This window comes from Bos indicus x Bos taurus, chromosome 15 (assembly GCF_003369695.1).
Source record: "Bos indicus x Bos taurus breed Angus x Brahman F1 hybrid chromosome 15, Bos_hybrid_MaternalHap_v2.0, whole genome shotgun sequence".
In the NCBI taxonomy this organism is placed as follows: Eukaryota; Metazoa; Chordata; class Mammalia; order Artiodactyla; family Bovidae; genus Bos; species Bos indicus x Bos taurus.
Window position 1 is genome coordinate 17129776 of NC_040090.1, and position 15587 is coordinate 17145362.

At 48.2% G+C, this 15587-nt stretch overlaps 1 protein-coding gene and 1 non-coding gene across 14 annotated transcripts in view; both read right to left on the reverse strand.

Moving 5' to 3' along the window:
* The window catches only part of PRR5L (proline rich 5 like), a 158308-nt gene that overhangs the window by 47007 nt on the left and 95714 nt on the right, over positions 1–15587 (reverse strand). For all 13 annotated transcript variants that reach the window (XM_027562647.1, XM_027562646.1, XM_027562650.1 and 10 more), the window contains 2 exons: positions 9115–9401; positions 6981–7061 (listed from right to left, as the gene is read on the reverse strand). In XM_027562647.1, coding sequence (XP_027418448.1) covers positions 6981–7061; positions 9115–9401 — 368 coding nt within the window. The remainder of the gene's footprint in view (positions 1–6980; positions 7062–9114; positions 9402–15587) is intronic.
* Positions 13996–14067, reverse strand: TRNAC-GCA. The gene has a single exon. It is a non-coding gene; the product is annotated as a tRNA-Cys (tRNA).

Here is a 15587-nt window from a genome sequence, read left to right on the forward strand (position 1 = left end):
AGAGTTAACACACAGAGCCTGGCACGCACTAAATCAATGTTCTACTGAAGTCTGCTATTATGTCATGGAATCTTGACTCAGACTGGTCCCCTCTGCCAGCCTGCGGGTTCCATCTGGGTTCTCCTCTCCTCCCCTCCCAGCTCTTGCCCCAGCTGCAGATCTCAGTTGGGTCAACAGATTCCTCCCAGGGCTGGACCCAGCTGAGGCGGAGCTCTGCTCTGGGACTTGGGCAGCCAGCTGACTCAGAACAAAGACGTTTCAACTCCAACCTGTCGGAGATGGAGCTCAGTTCTTGGAACCTCCTCTTTCCTTGAAAATCTCTGGGGTTTCCTTCACGACGCCTCCCTCCCAACAAGAACAGAAGCAGGGTGGTTGGAGAAAGAAGGAAAATGTGAGTTTCCTGCCTTAGGCCAGCTGCAGATAACTCATTTCTGGTTTCCGGAAACCTCCATCTGTGAGCATTTATTTCTGCTGAGAAAAAAAAAAATCTCCCCAGGAAGAAGGAGGGGTGAAAAGGTATGGAGAGACGGGTGGCAAGATTTTTCTCTCCTCACTTGCCCTTTCTACCTGACTCTCACCCACCCCATCCTACAGATTTCAACAGGGTGCCCTCTCCCAGATCTAATGGTGCCCACTCCCCGCCTCACACTTCCCCAGCACTCTGGATTCTCCCACCACCGGACTTAAAATATCGCTTGATAGCTGCTTATTCAGTTCCTTCATCTCAATCTGTGGGACGTTCCCTAAGAGCAAGAACTACCCACCCCAACGGCTGCCCCAGGATCTGACAGACAGTCCACAAATACTCACTGATGAAATGAAGGAAAGCATCAATGACCCCTCTCTCTATGCCTACCCCCTCACCTCCAGCCAACCACAAACTGAAAGCACTTTTAAGAACCTACTTGCATAGGCTCCTAAGAACCAGGACACATAAACAGTAGCTTTCTCACACTTTCCTAACTTTCTACAATCAGTGGACTAGTTACTGAAAAGAATGTTTTAGCAGGAGCATGCATCCGTGTCTTAGTTTGGCTATTCTTGTTCCTGGGAAAGCTCATGAAACCCAAACCTCTAACCCAGACTTGTCCCCACTGTCAAAATGCAGCCCCATTAGGATGGAGGCTGGAGAGGGGCGTTCAAAACCGCACTGATACCCCATAGAGAATTTAAACCAAGAACATACTCAGGTCCAGCCCACGTCAGGGCAGACAGAATTGTAGGTTGTGATAACAAGGGTTTCACTAGAATATGTCTATTCTGAGGGGTCATTTTCTAAGGCAGTTTCAACAGAAAATAATCTGATTCATGGTCTTCACATTGACAGACCATGAGCCCTGGCTTTAATTTAGGGAAAATTTGCCACTTTATTGAGGTGGCCACCTGATGTAAAGAGAGAAAAACTAGATGCTGGGAAAGACTGAAGGCAGGAGGAAAAGGGGGCTACAGAGGATGTGATGGTTGGATGGCATCACTGACTCAGTGGACACGAGTTCAAGCTAACTCCAGGAGATAGTGAAAGACAAGGAAGCCTGAAGTACTGCAGTCCATGGAATTGCAAAGAGTCGGACACAACTCAGCGACTGAACAACAATTCCTGATGAATTTGCTTTTAAAAGTTCTCCGCATCCTTCTCTTGATCTAATGATCTATTTTATAACCCGACCATCCTTAGTCCAGAGTTCTTCCTCAGAACTACCCCAAAGTCTATCTGCCAACGTTTAAACTGGAGTTCATTTTTCAGACATGGAGACATGTCTTAGAAGAAAACACCAATTATTTGTAACAACTGCATTTCGGGACCCAGTTATATAACACTTATCTTTTTGGTGATCATTTGCATTGGCTAATATTAACATGAATTCACGTTTCCCGGGGAACACACTAACTCCACAATTAGGAAGATGGCCAGGGCTGGCTGGGGTAACCTGGGGAAGCTGATTTAGGTTTTGACATTGGACTTGGATAATCCATCAAAGTTTATTACTGTTTGGCTGAAGTAGAATGAAGAACTGAGAGTCATTTCCTCTTGGTCTTTCCTCTGCAGAAAGGAGAAACAGCTGGCTCTCCTTGTAAGAACTTAGCCTCACCCTCACTCCCAGGCCAGCACATTCTTGGAGCAGCCTGGCCTGGATCTTTCTAGTTCAAAGTCAGCTCACCTCATCGAAACAATAAGAGAACTCATTATATAGTACTGCTCACGAGGCGACTGGTCACACTGCCCTGTTCTTGCATGCAAGGTACTCAGGCAGCATTTATCACTTTATTATTGCTAAATTTTCACAATACAAATAATAATGGCTAACATCTATTAGACACCAGCTCTTGTACTAATAACACTTTTGGCATTATCTCAGACCTCCCAATCACTATGATTTTGATGTCATTATCCTTATTTCATAAAACAAAGAACAGAGACTTGGATAAGCCATGGTCACATAGCTGGTCTAATCTTCATCCCTTACCAAAAGCTGCTCTCTGAAGTTAAACAATTCTCTTGAATCTGGCAGGGATCTTCCTGCACATAGAACTGTCATAACTGATTGAATAATGGGGTTGAGAATAACAGCCTTCTTTCCCTCCACATCTTCCTCCCTCATCCCTACTGCCTCTGCCCCTCATCCCACCTGGTGGCGTCTCAATGCTGGTGAGTTGGCGCTTGCATTCTGCGAACAGGTCTTCTTAGAGAAAGAAAGAGAGAGAAGAAAAACCAAAACCTGTCTATCTGAATGTAACCAGAGACTAGCATGCTTGTTTTGGTGTTTTAATTACTGAAATAAAGGCAGCTGTGTTTATTTCCATGTTGGCTCTTGCAGACAAGAGTTCACTTATTTAACTAGGGACAACCAGGTCATACAAAGTCTGGGATGCGTTTCATGTTCTCAGGTACACTCTGAGTGTCTGTGCTGGGAAAGCCCACATCCATTCTAATAACCAGCCTCAAGAAGGACAGAGGATAGATGGTCCAGAGCATGGTCATTGGAAGTCCGGTTTTTGACAGCTCTGATGTATTCTGGGCCCAATTCACATCCAGGCAATTAGCCTCAAACCCCTACAATATGTGTTTCTCATCATCCTCAAAACAGAGGAATATCCAACACCTAACACTAAACCCAGTACTGGAAAGGAGTGTTGGGGGAGTGTTGTGGTCCTCGGAGGATGTTAAGAATCAAAGCTCATGGTGAGAGATGGGGCCTGGGAGGCCTCAGGAATGGAACCGTGGCAGAAAGAAAGATCAACACCATTGGCTTAACCCTTCTTCCAGCTAAAACCTCTCTCTCTGACACTATTATGCAGTGCAAAGAACACAGGTTTCACTGCAGGCTGACTTGTATCTCCACCCCTCCCCACCCCCCAAATTCATATGTTGAAGCCCTATGTGTGATAGTATCTGGAGACGAGGCCTTTGGGAAATAATTAGATTCTGAAGAGGTGATACAGGTAGGCCCTCAACACTCATGCTGGGATTAGCATCCTTACAAGAACGGACACCAGAGCATGCCCTCTCCTCCGTGCACACAGAGGGGCTGTGCAGGACACAGCAGGAGGACAGCCAGGGAGAGAGCTCTCACCAGGAGCTCAGTCTGCCAGCACCTTGACCTTGGACTTCCCAGCTTCCAGATCAGAGAGAAATAAACATCTATTGTTTAAGTCACCCAGTCTATGGTGTTTGTACGGCAGCCCGAACAAACTAACACAGGTGTCTAAATCAGACAAGGATTCATTCTTGTTTGTTTTTAATTTTTAATTGGAGGATAATTGCTTTACAATGTTGTATTTGTTTCTGCCACAGAACAACGTGAATCAGCCGTAAGTATACATATATCCCCTCCCTCCTGAACCTCCCTCCCACACCCGCACCCCATCCCAGCCCCTCTAGGTTTGTCACAGAGTACCACCTTGAGCTCCCTCTGTTATACAGCAACTTCCCACTAGCTATTTATTTTACACCTGGTGGTATGTATATATGTCAGTTCAGTTCAGTCGCTCAGTCGTGTCTGACTCTTTGCGACCCCATGAATCGCAGCACGCCAGGCCTCCCTGTCCATCACCAACTCCCAGAGTTCACTCAGACTCATGTCCATCGATCAGTGATACCATCCAGCCATCTCACCCTCTGTCATCCCCTTCTCCTCCTGCCCCCAATCCCTCCCAGCATCAGAGTCTTTTCCAATGAGTCAACTCTTCACATGAGGTGGCCAAAGTACTGGAGTTTCAGCTTTAGCATCATTCCTTCCAAAGAAATCCCTACTATCTTAATTCGTCCCACTCTCTCATTCCCCACTGTGTCCACAAGTCCATTCCCTATGTCTGCGTCTATATTCCTGCCCTGCAAATAGGTTCCTCAGGAAAAGGTTCACATTCTGACTCTCCTGTGACCTTGGACAAGCTATTGTGCACCTCTTGCCCATCATTTTGTGGGCGGGCTGCACAATGAGAACAATGGTTGTCTGACAGCTCTGTGAGGTGGGTTGAGTGTGGTGGAGGTGAAAGGCACCCGGCACTTTTCCTGGCACCTCCATCCATGTCAGCTCCCTTTCCCCCAACTCAAGGGTCCTGAGTGCTGGAATCTGGGATGCACCATTCCCATCAGCCTCCCATGCATGTTCTGGCTGATCTCACAAATGGGCACCTCCTTGGTCAAGTTCAGCCCACGGGTGTGTTTTGTTTGCCCTATACCTATGTTTGGGGACATCTGGATCATTTATCAACATTTGTTACTGCTACTGCTAAGTCACTTCAGTCGTGTCCAACTCTGTGCGATCCCATAGACGGCAGCCCACCAGGCTTCCCCGTCCCTGGGATTCTCCAGGCAGGAACACTGGAGTGGATTGCCATTTCCTTCTCCAATGCATGAAAGTGAAAAGTGAAAGTGAAGTCGCTCAGTCGTGTCCAACTCTCAGCGACCCCATGGACTGCAGCCTACCAGGCTCCTCCATCCATGGGATTTTCCAGGCAAGAGTACTGGAGTGGGGTGCCATCGCCTTCTCCATTTAAATGATATGAAATGTCACATAAAAATCTAAGTCTCTGGTTCTTCTTGAGAAATAAGATGGCATGACACTGGACCTACATTCTTCCAGCAGGCGGGGGGAGTGGAATCCCCTTGGGCAGAGGGTTAGCCCTCACCTCCATCCACCAGGCTGGCTTCACCCACTTAGACCTGCTGGCACCTGCGGGCCTCTCGGTGAGTAGCCCATGGGTTAACAGGGCTGGCGCAATCCGGCATGACCCATACTTTTCCTAACTGCCCACAAACAATGGTGTTTCAGTACAATTTCAGGATCTGTCCCCTGATACAAGGAACAATTGGCACGTCCCTGAGTCACCGCTTTATTTATTTATGCATCTATTGTGACCTAAGGAACATTCATAGAGAGGCGGGGATCTTAGTTCTCGGAGTGAAACTCAGTTTTTGCAACTGGGGGGTTGGCTGACCCAGCTTTGCCCCTGTCACCCAGCTTCTCGGGGCCTCAGTTTCCTCCTCTGTAAAAAGGGGGCCTTGGGTGAGATGATCCCTATTGTGTCTTTCCATATTTGTGTAATTCTTATGTGAAATTCAAGCACATGGCTAGAAATTTAAGACAACTCTCTTTATTTCTGAGCTCTAAAGGTTTTCAATGAAAGCAGAGCTCTTAAAACACTTCACTGACCCTTAATACAGGTCTTAACTAAATGTAAACAGGACTCGAAGAATGGCCTTGTTTAATGTTCTGCCCACTCCAGGCTTGGGTCTTTAGCCTTGATGTTCTGCACTTAACACACCCAAGAGGAATGAACACCAGCCCATTAAAAGAGCTTATGTCCAACTTCCTGTCCCCAGGAGATCCTGGGGCTCTGGGCCATGCCTGCTTCTCTGCGCTCCTTTTACCAACACACAAATCCAACCACACGACCACCCAGCCCCCAGTGCTCTGGGCAAGTGAGCTAACTTTCAGTTCTGTGCTCAGGTCCGTTGCTGCCGCAGGACCTTTGCACCTGCAGTTGCCACTACCTGGAGCCCTCTTCACTTAGTTAACATCCACTGACCCATCAGATGACAGCACAAGCACCACATCACCATTCCTGGCCTCCTTGGCAAAACCAAGTCCTACTGACACAGGCTCTCATCATGTCAATTGTGTTGTGGTAGCTGTCACAGGTACATTATTATTAATGCATGTTATATGTGTGATCAGTTGACTACTGATTATTGCCCCAACTGAACATATTGTAAATTCTAGGAAAAGCAGTGTCTATCTCTGTCTTTGTTCATTATTGTGTTTCCAGCACCTGGCTAATGGGGAGGCGCTGAAACATTTGATGTATGAATGAATGAATGAGCAGTGGACACTACTGGGAAGATTCTGGAAGACAAACCCTTCAAGGACCATACCTTATCGAGAGTTTTATCACCAAAACCTAACAGCAGTGACAGTGACAATGATGGTAAGAGCTCCAAGTACCAAGTACTTCATGTGTTTCCAACTCTGTTCTTACAGACTATTTATGCAGTAACTCAATACCTCACAAGAATCTTATGGAAGTAGGCGCATTTCCTATCCCTATTTCATATAAGAGGAAGCCAAGGCACAAAGAGGTTGGTAAACCTCTTAGTAAAAGAAAGAACAGCTATAAAATCCTAAGTAGTCTACTCCCAAGCACCAGACCATCCTGCCTAATATGGTCAATCAGGCATAAGAAATGTTTACAGAGTAAACGACAGCTGCTAGATGTCCCTCTCTACCCCCTGTGCCCCAGCCACCCACAATGCACTATGTACATGGACAAATGGACAGGCCCTCTCTGGAGCAGAAGTCTAGATAGACAAGGGCCCCGGAACAGTCAGAAAAGATTCAGCAAAGCCAACAGGAGCAGCAATAAGAACCAAGCAGAAAACAGAACTTAAGGTGAGGCTCCCGGAGTGACGGTGAGGGGTAGCCCCTCTGCCCCAGTTCAGGCCCATGGAGGAGAGGGTCCCCAACTGGCCAGCCACGTACCTGATGTTTTCATTCAGCGCATAAAGCTCATTGCTCTGCAAGCCGCCCCCCTTAAAGACGTTGATCACGGCAGTCTGGACGCTGCGGGGAAATAGAAAGACCCCCGGTGAGTGGACCTGCCTCCCCGGTGCCACCTCCACAAGCAGCTCAGAGCCGAAGGTGGGGAGAAGGGCCAGGAAGCCCGGGGCACAGGCAGGCCCACTTTTTCTCTCCCTGGAATCCATCACTGGCACACGAAGGTCCTTGGAGAGGAGGAAGACCGAGGCCAAGAGGACAAAAAAAGGCCATCTCCCTGCGCTTTCTCGCAGGCTGGCAGCCCTGCTGGGGAGCAGCCTCACTGAAGGGCGGGCGGTGGGATCTGCTCTCGGGAAACTGTGTGGCCGGCACCTGCGGGTCTGGAAGAGTCCCGCGTGGCATTGGCTACAAGCAGGAGTTCACCCCAGCCTGAGGTCCTCTCCCTTAGGAGGCCTCTGTCTTCACAGCCTGGAAAGGATCACGCCTTGCCTTATCTTAATTTTTTTTTTAATTTTGCAATTATGGATTTTAATTGTCCTCGCCTTTTATTTTACTTAAAAAAAATTGGAGTATAATTGCTTTACAATGGTATATTAGTTTCTGTGATACAACGAAGTGAATCAGCTATATGTATACATAATGTCCTTTCCTTCTTGGACCTCCCTGCCAGCTCCCCCCTCAATCCTACCCATCTAGGTCATCAAAGAGCACTGAAGTGAGCTCCCCATGCTATACACCAGCTTCCCACCAGCGATCTATTTCACAGCTGCTGGTCTGTGTATGTCACTCTCTCCCGATTCATCCCACCCTCCCCTTCCCCCTCTGTGTCCACACACCCCTTCTCTATGTCTGCATCTCTGTTCCTGCCCTGCAAATAGGTTCATCTGGACCATTTTTTCTAGATTTCATATTCATGCTGCAATATACGATATTTGTTTTTCTCCTTCTGACTTACTTCACAGTGTATGGACAGACTCTAGGTCCATCCTTTTAATAGTACTTTCTGGGAAGAACTCCAGAAGGGCTGGCCTCACTTCCCCTTCCCCTCCCGTGAGTGTCCAGGCAGTAGAGTTGATCCCTTGAAGGACCCAGGTAAGTCTCTGGACCCAGCCCAGCATTTCAGCAAGGAGCTGATCACAGGCTTGTTTTCACCCCAGGTTTCAGGCTTTTTAAAAATGAACCAGGTTCTACTTAACATCAAAACACTTCAGTTCTCTCCTCCCTCACAATCATGAGTTGTGCATTCATTTAAAAAAATTGATAATGATCCAAATGACACACACACACAAACCCTCAGTAATGCTTTAAAATAACAATGCATTTGATTTATCCAAAGAGGAACCACACAGATTTGAAAAACAGCTCCAGGAAGGTGAGACATAGTATGGATTCAGTTTCTACTCAGTACCTGGTACACAGATTGGCTGGGCACCTTACTAAGGCTCAGAGGCTCCTCTCCCAGCCACCAATAGCTTCCAGGTGGGGATCAACCCTGGTCTACGCTGCATTGCTAGCTTTTCACAGATACATGTCTCATCTTTCCAAATAGGTAGCAGGTGACTGGAGGTTACTTAGATGTTCCCACCCTCGGGTCCTCTGACAACTGGCATGGGACTAATGTTAAGTTCTGATCCAACTGTCCTGGGCTGGTTAACTGACTTTGAGAGCCTAGAAGCCCCCAGTGGTCCGCTTTCCCTCTATTCAAACAAGGAAGGACAGGGAGAGAGAAAAAGGGACAAACTAGGAGTATGGGATTAACAAACTGGGATATAGCAAACAGATACGCAACCAGGATTTACTGCCTAGTACAGGGAGCTATGTTCAATATCTTATAATAACCTATTGAGAAATATAATCAGAAAAAATAACTGAATCTAACACAATATTGCAAATAACTGTATATTAATACAAAAAGAAAAAATACATTAAAAAAAAAAACAAGAAACGCTGATGCATACAGTTGCCATAGGGAAACGGGCACACTGTGCCAGTCACCGCTATACCCATGACCTTCTGGAGCTGTGATCTCGGGAGATGCTGAAGCTCAGCCAGCCCCTGGCCCTGGCACCCCAACCCCTACCCCACCACCACCTTCCCGCCCACCCAGTGCCTCCCATACCTGTTCCAAGCAGAGTTGGAACTCAGCTGCAGAGCCTGGCGGGCTGCCTGGAAGCGGGGCAGGTCGCTGAGCGCCGGGGAGCTCATGAAGCGTGGTCTGGGCCTGCGGAAGGAGCCCATCTTGGGGAACTCGACGGGCAGGCTGGGGGTGAAGCCACGGGTCATAAGTCCAGGTGAGGGGGCGGCTTCTCCTCTGACCAGAAGGTTCCGACTGCCCACCCAAAGGGCTTCTCCCAGGGCTGTCTTTCGGCCCTCAGGCGTTCTCAAAACCACGATGTTGACCAATACCTGAAAAGAGAGGCCAGCTTTTCTTGAAAACACCTGGGCTGAGCAGACCCCATCGTGGGGGAAGCTGGTTGGGACTTCCTGGCCAAACTACCCTAAAAAAAAAATTCCAGGACCCCAGAGTACTATCTATAACTTGCAGGGTCCCATTCACAAGTGTTCACAAGCCTCCTTTTGGTTATAACCTTGTGGTCATCCCCAGGTGGAGAGGCACTCACAGTGAGTTGAGGCCAGTCCTACAGAAAAGTGATTGCTAAGCTATGTTTGACTGTGGTTCCCATGCACACCCATCAAAGTTTGGGCCCCCACTGAGTCTCTGTAGCTTCCACCAAGTTTTCCATTGAGATGACTTAAAAAAAAAAAAAATAGAGCACACAAGAGCTCCTTGTCTAGGCACTGAAGATGGTCCATGACACGCCTGACCACAGCAGCCCACATGCATCACTCAGTATTTCCCAAAGCATCAGTGCCTCTTCCCTCAGGCTCATCTCCTCAACCTCCCTTGCCTGCCATTCATTCATTTATTCTATCAGAACATATTTATTAGCTACTATTTACTAACCAGGCTTCCCTGGTGGCTCAGTGGTAAAGAATCCACCTGCTAATGCAGGAGACGTGGGTTGGAACTCTGGGTCAGGAATATCCCCTGGAGGAGGAAATGGCAACCCATTCCAGTATTCTTGCCTAGAGAATCCCATGGACAGAGGAGTCTGGTGGGCTACAGTCCATGGGGTCGCAAAAGGGCTGGACACAACTTTGTAATAAACAACATCGATTTATTAACCACGTGAGCTGTGTAGCATCCGAAGATTTCTAAGACCGAGTCCCTGCCCTCAGGAGGCTCACGGTCTATGGGAAGAGAAGTTTCCTGTATTTGCTCATGCAACAAACATTTACTAAGCCCCTACAGCACTTTGAGCACTCGGGTATTGGGGATGCATGGTGGCCATGGAGAATGTGGTCCCTGCTCCATGGAGCTGTTCCATGTGAGGCTGCAGGCTTTTGATTGTATCTACTATTTCCCTTAGGGCTTCCCTGGTAGCTCAGCTAGTAAAGAATCCACCTGCAGTGCAGGAGACCCCGGTTTGATTCTTGCGTTGGGAAGATCCACTGGAGAAGAGATAGGCTACCCATTCCAGTATTCTTGGGCTTCCCTTGTGGTTCAGACGGTAAAGAATCCACCTGCAATATGGGAGACCTGGGTCTGATCCCTGGGTGGGAAGATCCCCTGGAGGAGGGCATGGCAACCCACTCCAGTATTCTTGCCTGGAGAAACCCCATGGACAGAGAAGCCTGGCAGGCTACAGTCCTTGAGGTTGCAAAGAATCGGACACGACTGAGCGACGAAGCACAGCATAGCCCTGTTTCCCTTGCCCAGAACCCCCTCCCTCTTCCTCTCTGTTTATCTAAATCTAACTCACCCTGCAGGGTTGGGTTCAATGATACTGTCTCCTGGAAACCTTTATGACTCCATGGTTAATGACTTTGAGTGAATCTGGATTCGAATCTTAACAAGGTCACTCCCAAGTTGTGTGACTTTGGGCTGATTGAGTCTGAGTCCTCAGCTGCTAGCAATGCCAACTTCACAGGACAGATAAGAGGGGAAATGAGATGGTGTGACATGCCCAGCAAAATAGTAGACCCAAGGCTCTCAAGCATCGGCTATTTCTATTTAGACCTGTCTCTCTCTCTTTTCTGGGCACTTTTGAACCTGCCATTTCAGTCTTTTATTCTTCAGTCAGCGTCAAGTCCAAACTGACGATGCAAAGTGAGTTTGGGAACTGGTCAGAGGGAAGAACAAAATGAAATCACCAAGATCAAAGTCACTTTTTTCTTCCAAAGCTTTAGGGTTTAGCCCAAAAGTATTCTCAGTAGCACCTCACCAGCTTACTCTGCTGTGTCCCCAAAAACAACACTGAAAGAAAAAGATATTCCAGCTACAAATGCCAACTTTCCAGCTGGCAGGGGGAGCAGATTTTGCAGGCCCAGCTGCGGTGTTAGAAGAAGGAAGAATCCAGGTCCCTCCTCCCAGGGAAACAGGCTGCCCTGGTCAGCGAAGCACTGAGGCTGCTGGGCCCTGAGACTGTCCATCCAGAGGGCGCGGGCAGGGCTATCACTCCCTGTAGACAGTGGGCACAGTGACAATGAACTTGTAAAACCAGGAGCGAAGAAAGGAATGGCTCGTCCTACCTCTGACACTTTTTAAACGTGTCCCACTTTCTCTGACAGTCTCCTGCCCTTCACCCCATTCTCAGAATGAGCCGACGATGACTAAACTTTACCAATAAATGCTGAGGAAGTCATGATAGGCCTTCTCACTTTCAGAGGGTCTCAATAACCCCACAAGTGCCCCTGGAAGGTGGAAAGATCTATGCAAATAAATGAGTAGGGCAATGCAGTAATAAAACCACGGGAGCCCTTCAGACGCCTTAAACTAGCTGGCTTTGGGATTTAACTTGCCTGGTAAAGGTCACACGATTAAGAGAGACTCTGTTTCACTGCCTTTCTTTAAATGGGCCTGTTAAGTGCAATTCATCTGTGTAATTATGGGATATTAACTCCATTTACGAGGATCCTAAACTCCAGGTGATGGAGCTGCCTCCCACTCAGGGGCACCTGTACAGGGAAGTAGAAAGGTGAGCAGAATGCATCATTCATGTCTTCTGGTTTCCTGCCGAAACACCACTTCTGCAGGAGGCTGGGCAACACAGCGGACCCCGGGAGCGGGCTCCTGCCCCGCATCCCACTTCTCAGTTACTGCTTCCTGCCAGGCTTCCTGCTCCAAGCCATGTGCACATCCAGCAAGCCTCATGGGCAGCCCCATCCACATATGCAACCCTTTTAACTATGGGTGACTTTCAGCCAAAAGGATGATGACCACGGCGTCCTCGGCCTTGCCTCAGCCGTGCAGTAACACACAGCCAGGAGCGTCTCTGACTCATTCGTCCCCTGCAAAACCTGCCACCCTCAGATTCAGACATTCCAAAGCTGTCTTCATCCACCATGCCTACTTCCGGCTGGAGCCGAGAGGCCTCCCCAGAGCTCCAAGAGGAAGCTGCTGGGCGCATTGATGAGAGGGGCCTAAAAGGGAAAAGCTGACACACCCTGAATCCACCTGCCATGGCACTGCCTCCTCACACCCGGGCTCGTCCCGACCTAAACAGGGCAAGGCGGAAACTCACAAGACAGGCGGAGCTTCCCAGTGAAGCCAGGCCAGGCTCTCGCTTACAGGGGACAAAAGTGAGGCTCAGAGGAGCAGAGCAAAGTCTGATATCCGAGGTAGGAGAGAGCCGGGACTGGCTAGAACTCAGGTTCCCTCATTCCTGATCTAGAAAGTTTCCCAGCCCCCACCTAGGCCATTCTGTAGGCTCTTTGAAGACAGTAATCAGATCGAGACTTACTCATCCCTGTAACCTCAAGCCTAAGGGCACGCTGAAGATAAAAATGAAGAAAGACTAGCAACTCATAAGGCACCAACTGCCTGCCTGACCTGATGACAAATGCTGTCACCAAACCCCATCTGATGATCAGAGAAGTTAAGTAACCTGCCAGAAGTCACACAGCTATTAAGAGGCAGATCACTGACTGACGACTGGCCTCATCCTACAGCCCATTCTCACTTTGCCGGCAGACCAGACCTGGCCAGGAGAATCACAACTGAAGCTACCAAGTTAGGCCGGAACATCTAGTCACAGAATTTCATATTAAAATTTAAACCTCATGCCCCAGAGATGGATAAACAGACGTAAGGAACACTAAGACCACATTTGACACAGGCCAGGGGAGCACAAGGAGAAAAACATGAAAGGCGAAAGCTTGGGCTGCTTTAGTTAGACACCCCACCCCCTACTATCTGTGCGACCTTGGCAAGCCTCTTGACCTCTCTGAGGCTCAGTTGCCTCCTGCACGAGATGAGCTAGCTAGCATGACAACCTCAGGGTTGAATGAGGATAAAAGGAGGATATTTGTAAAGCACTTAGATGGAAGAGTGCGTGGCAAATAGCAAATGCTTCATAAGTGCTTGTTAAATAAATAACTTGTTATTTCTAAATCTCTGCAATGACAGCAGCGGGAGCATAGTAACACTTCCTCCGGCTTATGGCGACCTCAAAAACATCTGGAAAATACTCCACTTGGGAGCAGGCCAGGTCTCTGAGCCCCCATGGTGGTCATAGAGCATTAGGGCCTTGGGTAACTCAGGATGTTATTTACTGAGGCATGATGCCTTTCAACTCCTTTCCCATAGCATGGTTTCTGGGTGGCAGTGGGGTGGGGGTTGGTCACAGAGTGAAGCAAGCTAAGAATTACTGGCCCTTTCGCCCAGCAGTTCCACTTCTAAGAATGTACCCTACAGAAATGGTGACATGGTCCTGAAGCCTGGCAAATATGCCAGTTTTTTTGCAGTAATGAAAAATTGGAAACCACCAAAATATCCACCCAAAGGGGACAGGTTAATCAACTATGTGAAAGTGAAGTCACTCAGTTGTGTCCAACTCTTTGGGACCCCGTGGACTGTAGCCTACTAGGCTCCTCTCTCCATGGGATTCTCCAGGCAAGAATACTGGAGTGGGTTGCCATTTTCCTTCTCCAGGGGAGCTTCCCAACCCAGGGATTGAACCTGGGTCTCCTGCATTGCAGGCAGACGCTTTAACCTCTGAGCCACCAGGGAAGCCCCCTAATCAACTATGGTACCCCCTAAATGGAATGGTTGCTGCTCAGTTGCTCAGTTATGTCTGACTCTTTGCGACCCCATGGACTGTAGCCCACCAAGATCTTCTGTCCATGGAATTTTCCAGGCAAGAATATTGGATTGGGTTGCTATTTCCTCCTCAAGGGATCCCTTCCCCAGCCAGGGATCAAACCCATGTCTTCTGCGTCTCCAACATTGCAAGAAGATTCTTTACCATTGTGCCACCTGGGAAGCCCAAATGAAACAGTTAACATACCATTAATTAACAGGAATGACTGTAGCTCTCAAGGATGAGTGGTCACTAGAGGCTTTCAAATCAGGCAAACCCTGGCATTAACGCTCATTCTGCCACTCATTGACTGTAGGAGGCAGAAAAACTGGCCCCCAAAGATGCAGTCACTTCTTAGTCCTCAGAACCTGAGACCATTGTCTCAGGTGGCAAAAGATGTAATTAAGTCAAGGATCTGGAGAGAAGTAGCTTAGTGTGGATTATCCAGATGGGCCCATAAATACATGTACCCTGATAAAAGGGCTGTAGGAGACTGGAGACAGAGGAGGAGACACAGATACACACAGAGAAGAAGCAAAGACAGAGGAGGAGACACAGATACACACAGAGAAGAAGCAAAGACAGAGGAAGAGACAGGAGAGATACAGCCACAAGCCAAGGAATGCTGGCAGCCACCAGAGGAAGCTGAAAGGGGAAAGAAACAGATTCTCCCAATGCAGCTAGAAGTCGGTCTGCTGTGAAAAAGAAAATGAGATTCACCCCTAGCGTCTCTGGAGGGCATATGATGCTATGATACGTTGATTCTGGACTTCTGACTCCAGAACTGTGAAAAAATACATTTCTGGTTGTTTGTTTTTTTTTAAGACTTTTTTTTTTAATGTCGACCATTTTTAAAGTCTTTATTGAATGTGTTACAATATTGCTTCTGTTTTATGTTTTGGTTTTTTGGCTTAGGATGTGGGATCTTAGATCCTAGACCAGGGATCAAACCTGCATCCCCTGCATTGGAAGTCTAAGCCTTTTTTGAAACTCTACATGTTAATTTTGTAAAACTCTGTTTTGTACTGGGGTATAGCCAATTAACAATATTGTAATAGTTTCAGGGGAGTGGCAAAGGGACTCAGCTATACATATACATGTATCCATTCTCCCCCAAGCTGGAAGTCAAAGTCTTAATCGCTAGACCAGCCAGGGAAGTCCCCACGCCTGTTGTTTAAAGCAAACCAAGGTTGTGGGCATTTGTTACTGTGGCCACCACAAATGAATATACTCACTGTGTCCCTGGTCCACCCTGCACAGCAGGGTCTACATCGAAAACATGGGAGCCTGCAGAGTTGTGGTGCTGACGAGCAAGATGATCTACGAGGTGCTTGGCATGGTTCCTGGAAGTACACAGGTGCCACCCCACGTGCTGGGGAGGTTCAGACCAAAGGGGCCAGAGCCAGGCTCCGTGTCACCACTTCCAGCGGAAGCAGGAGACTTAGGATTG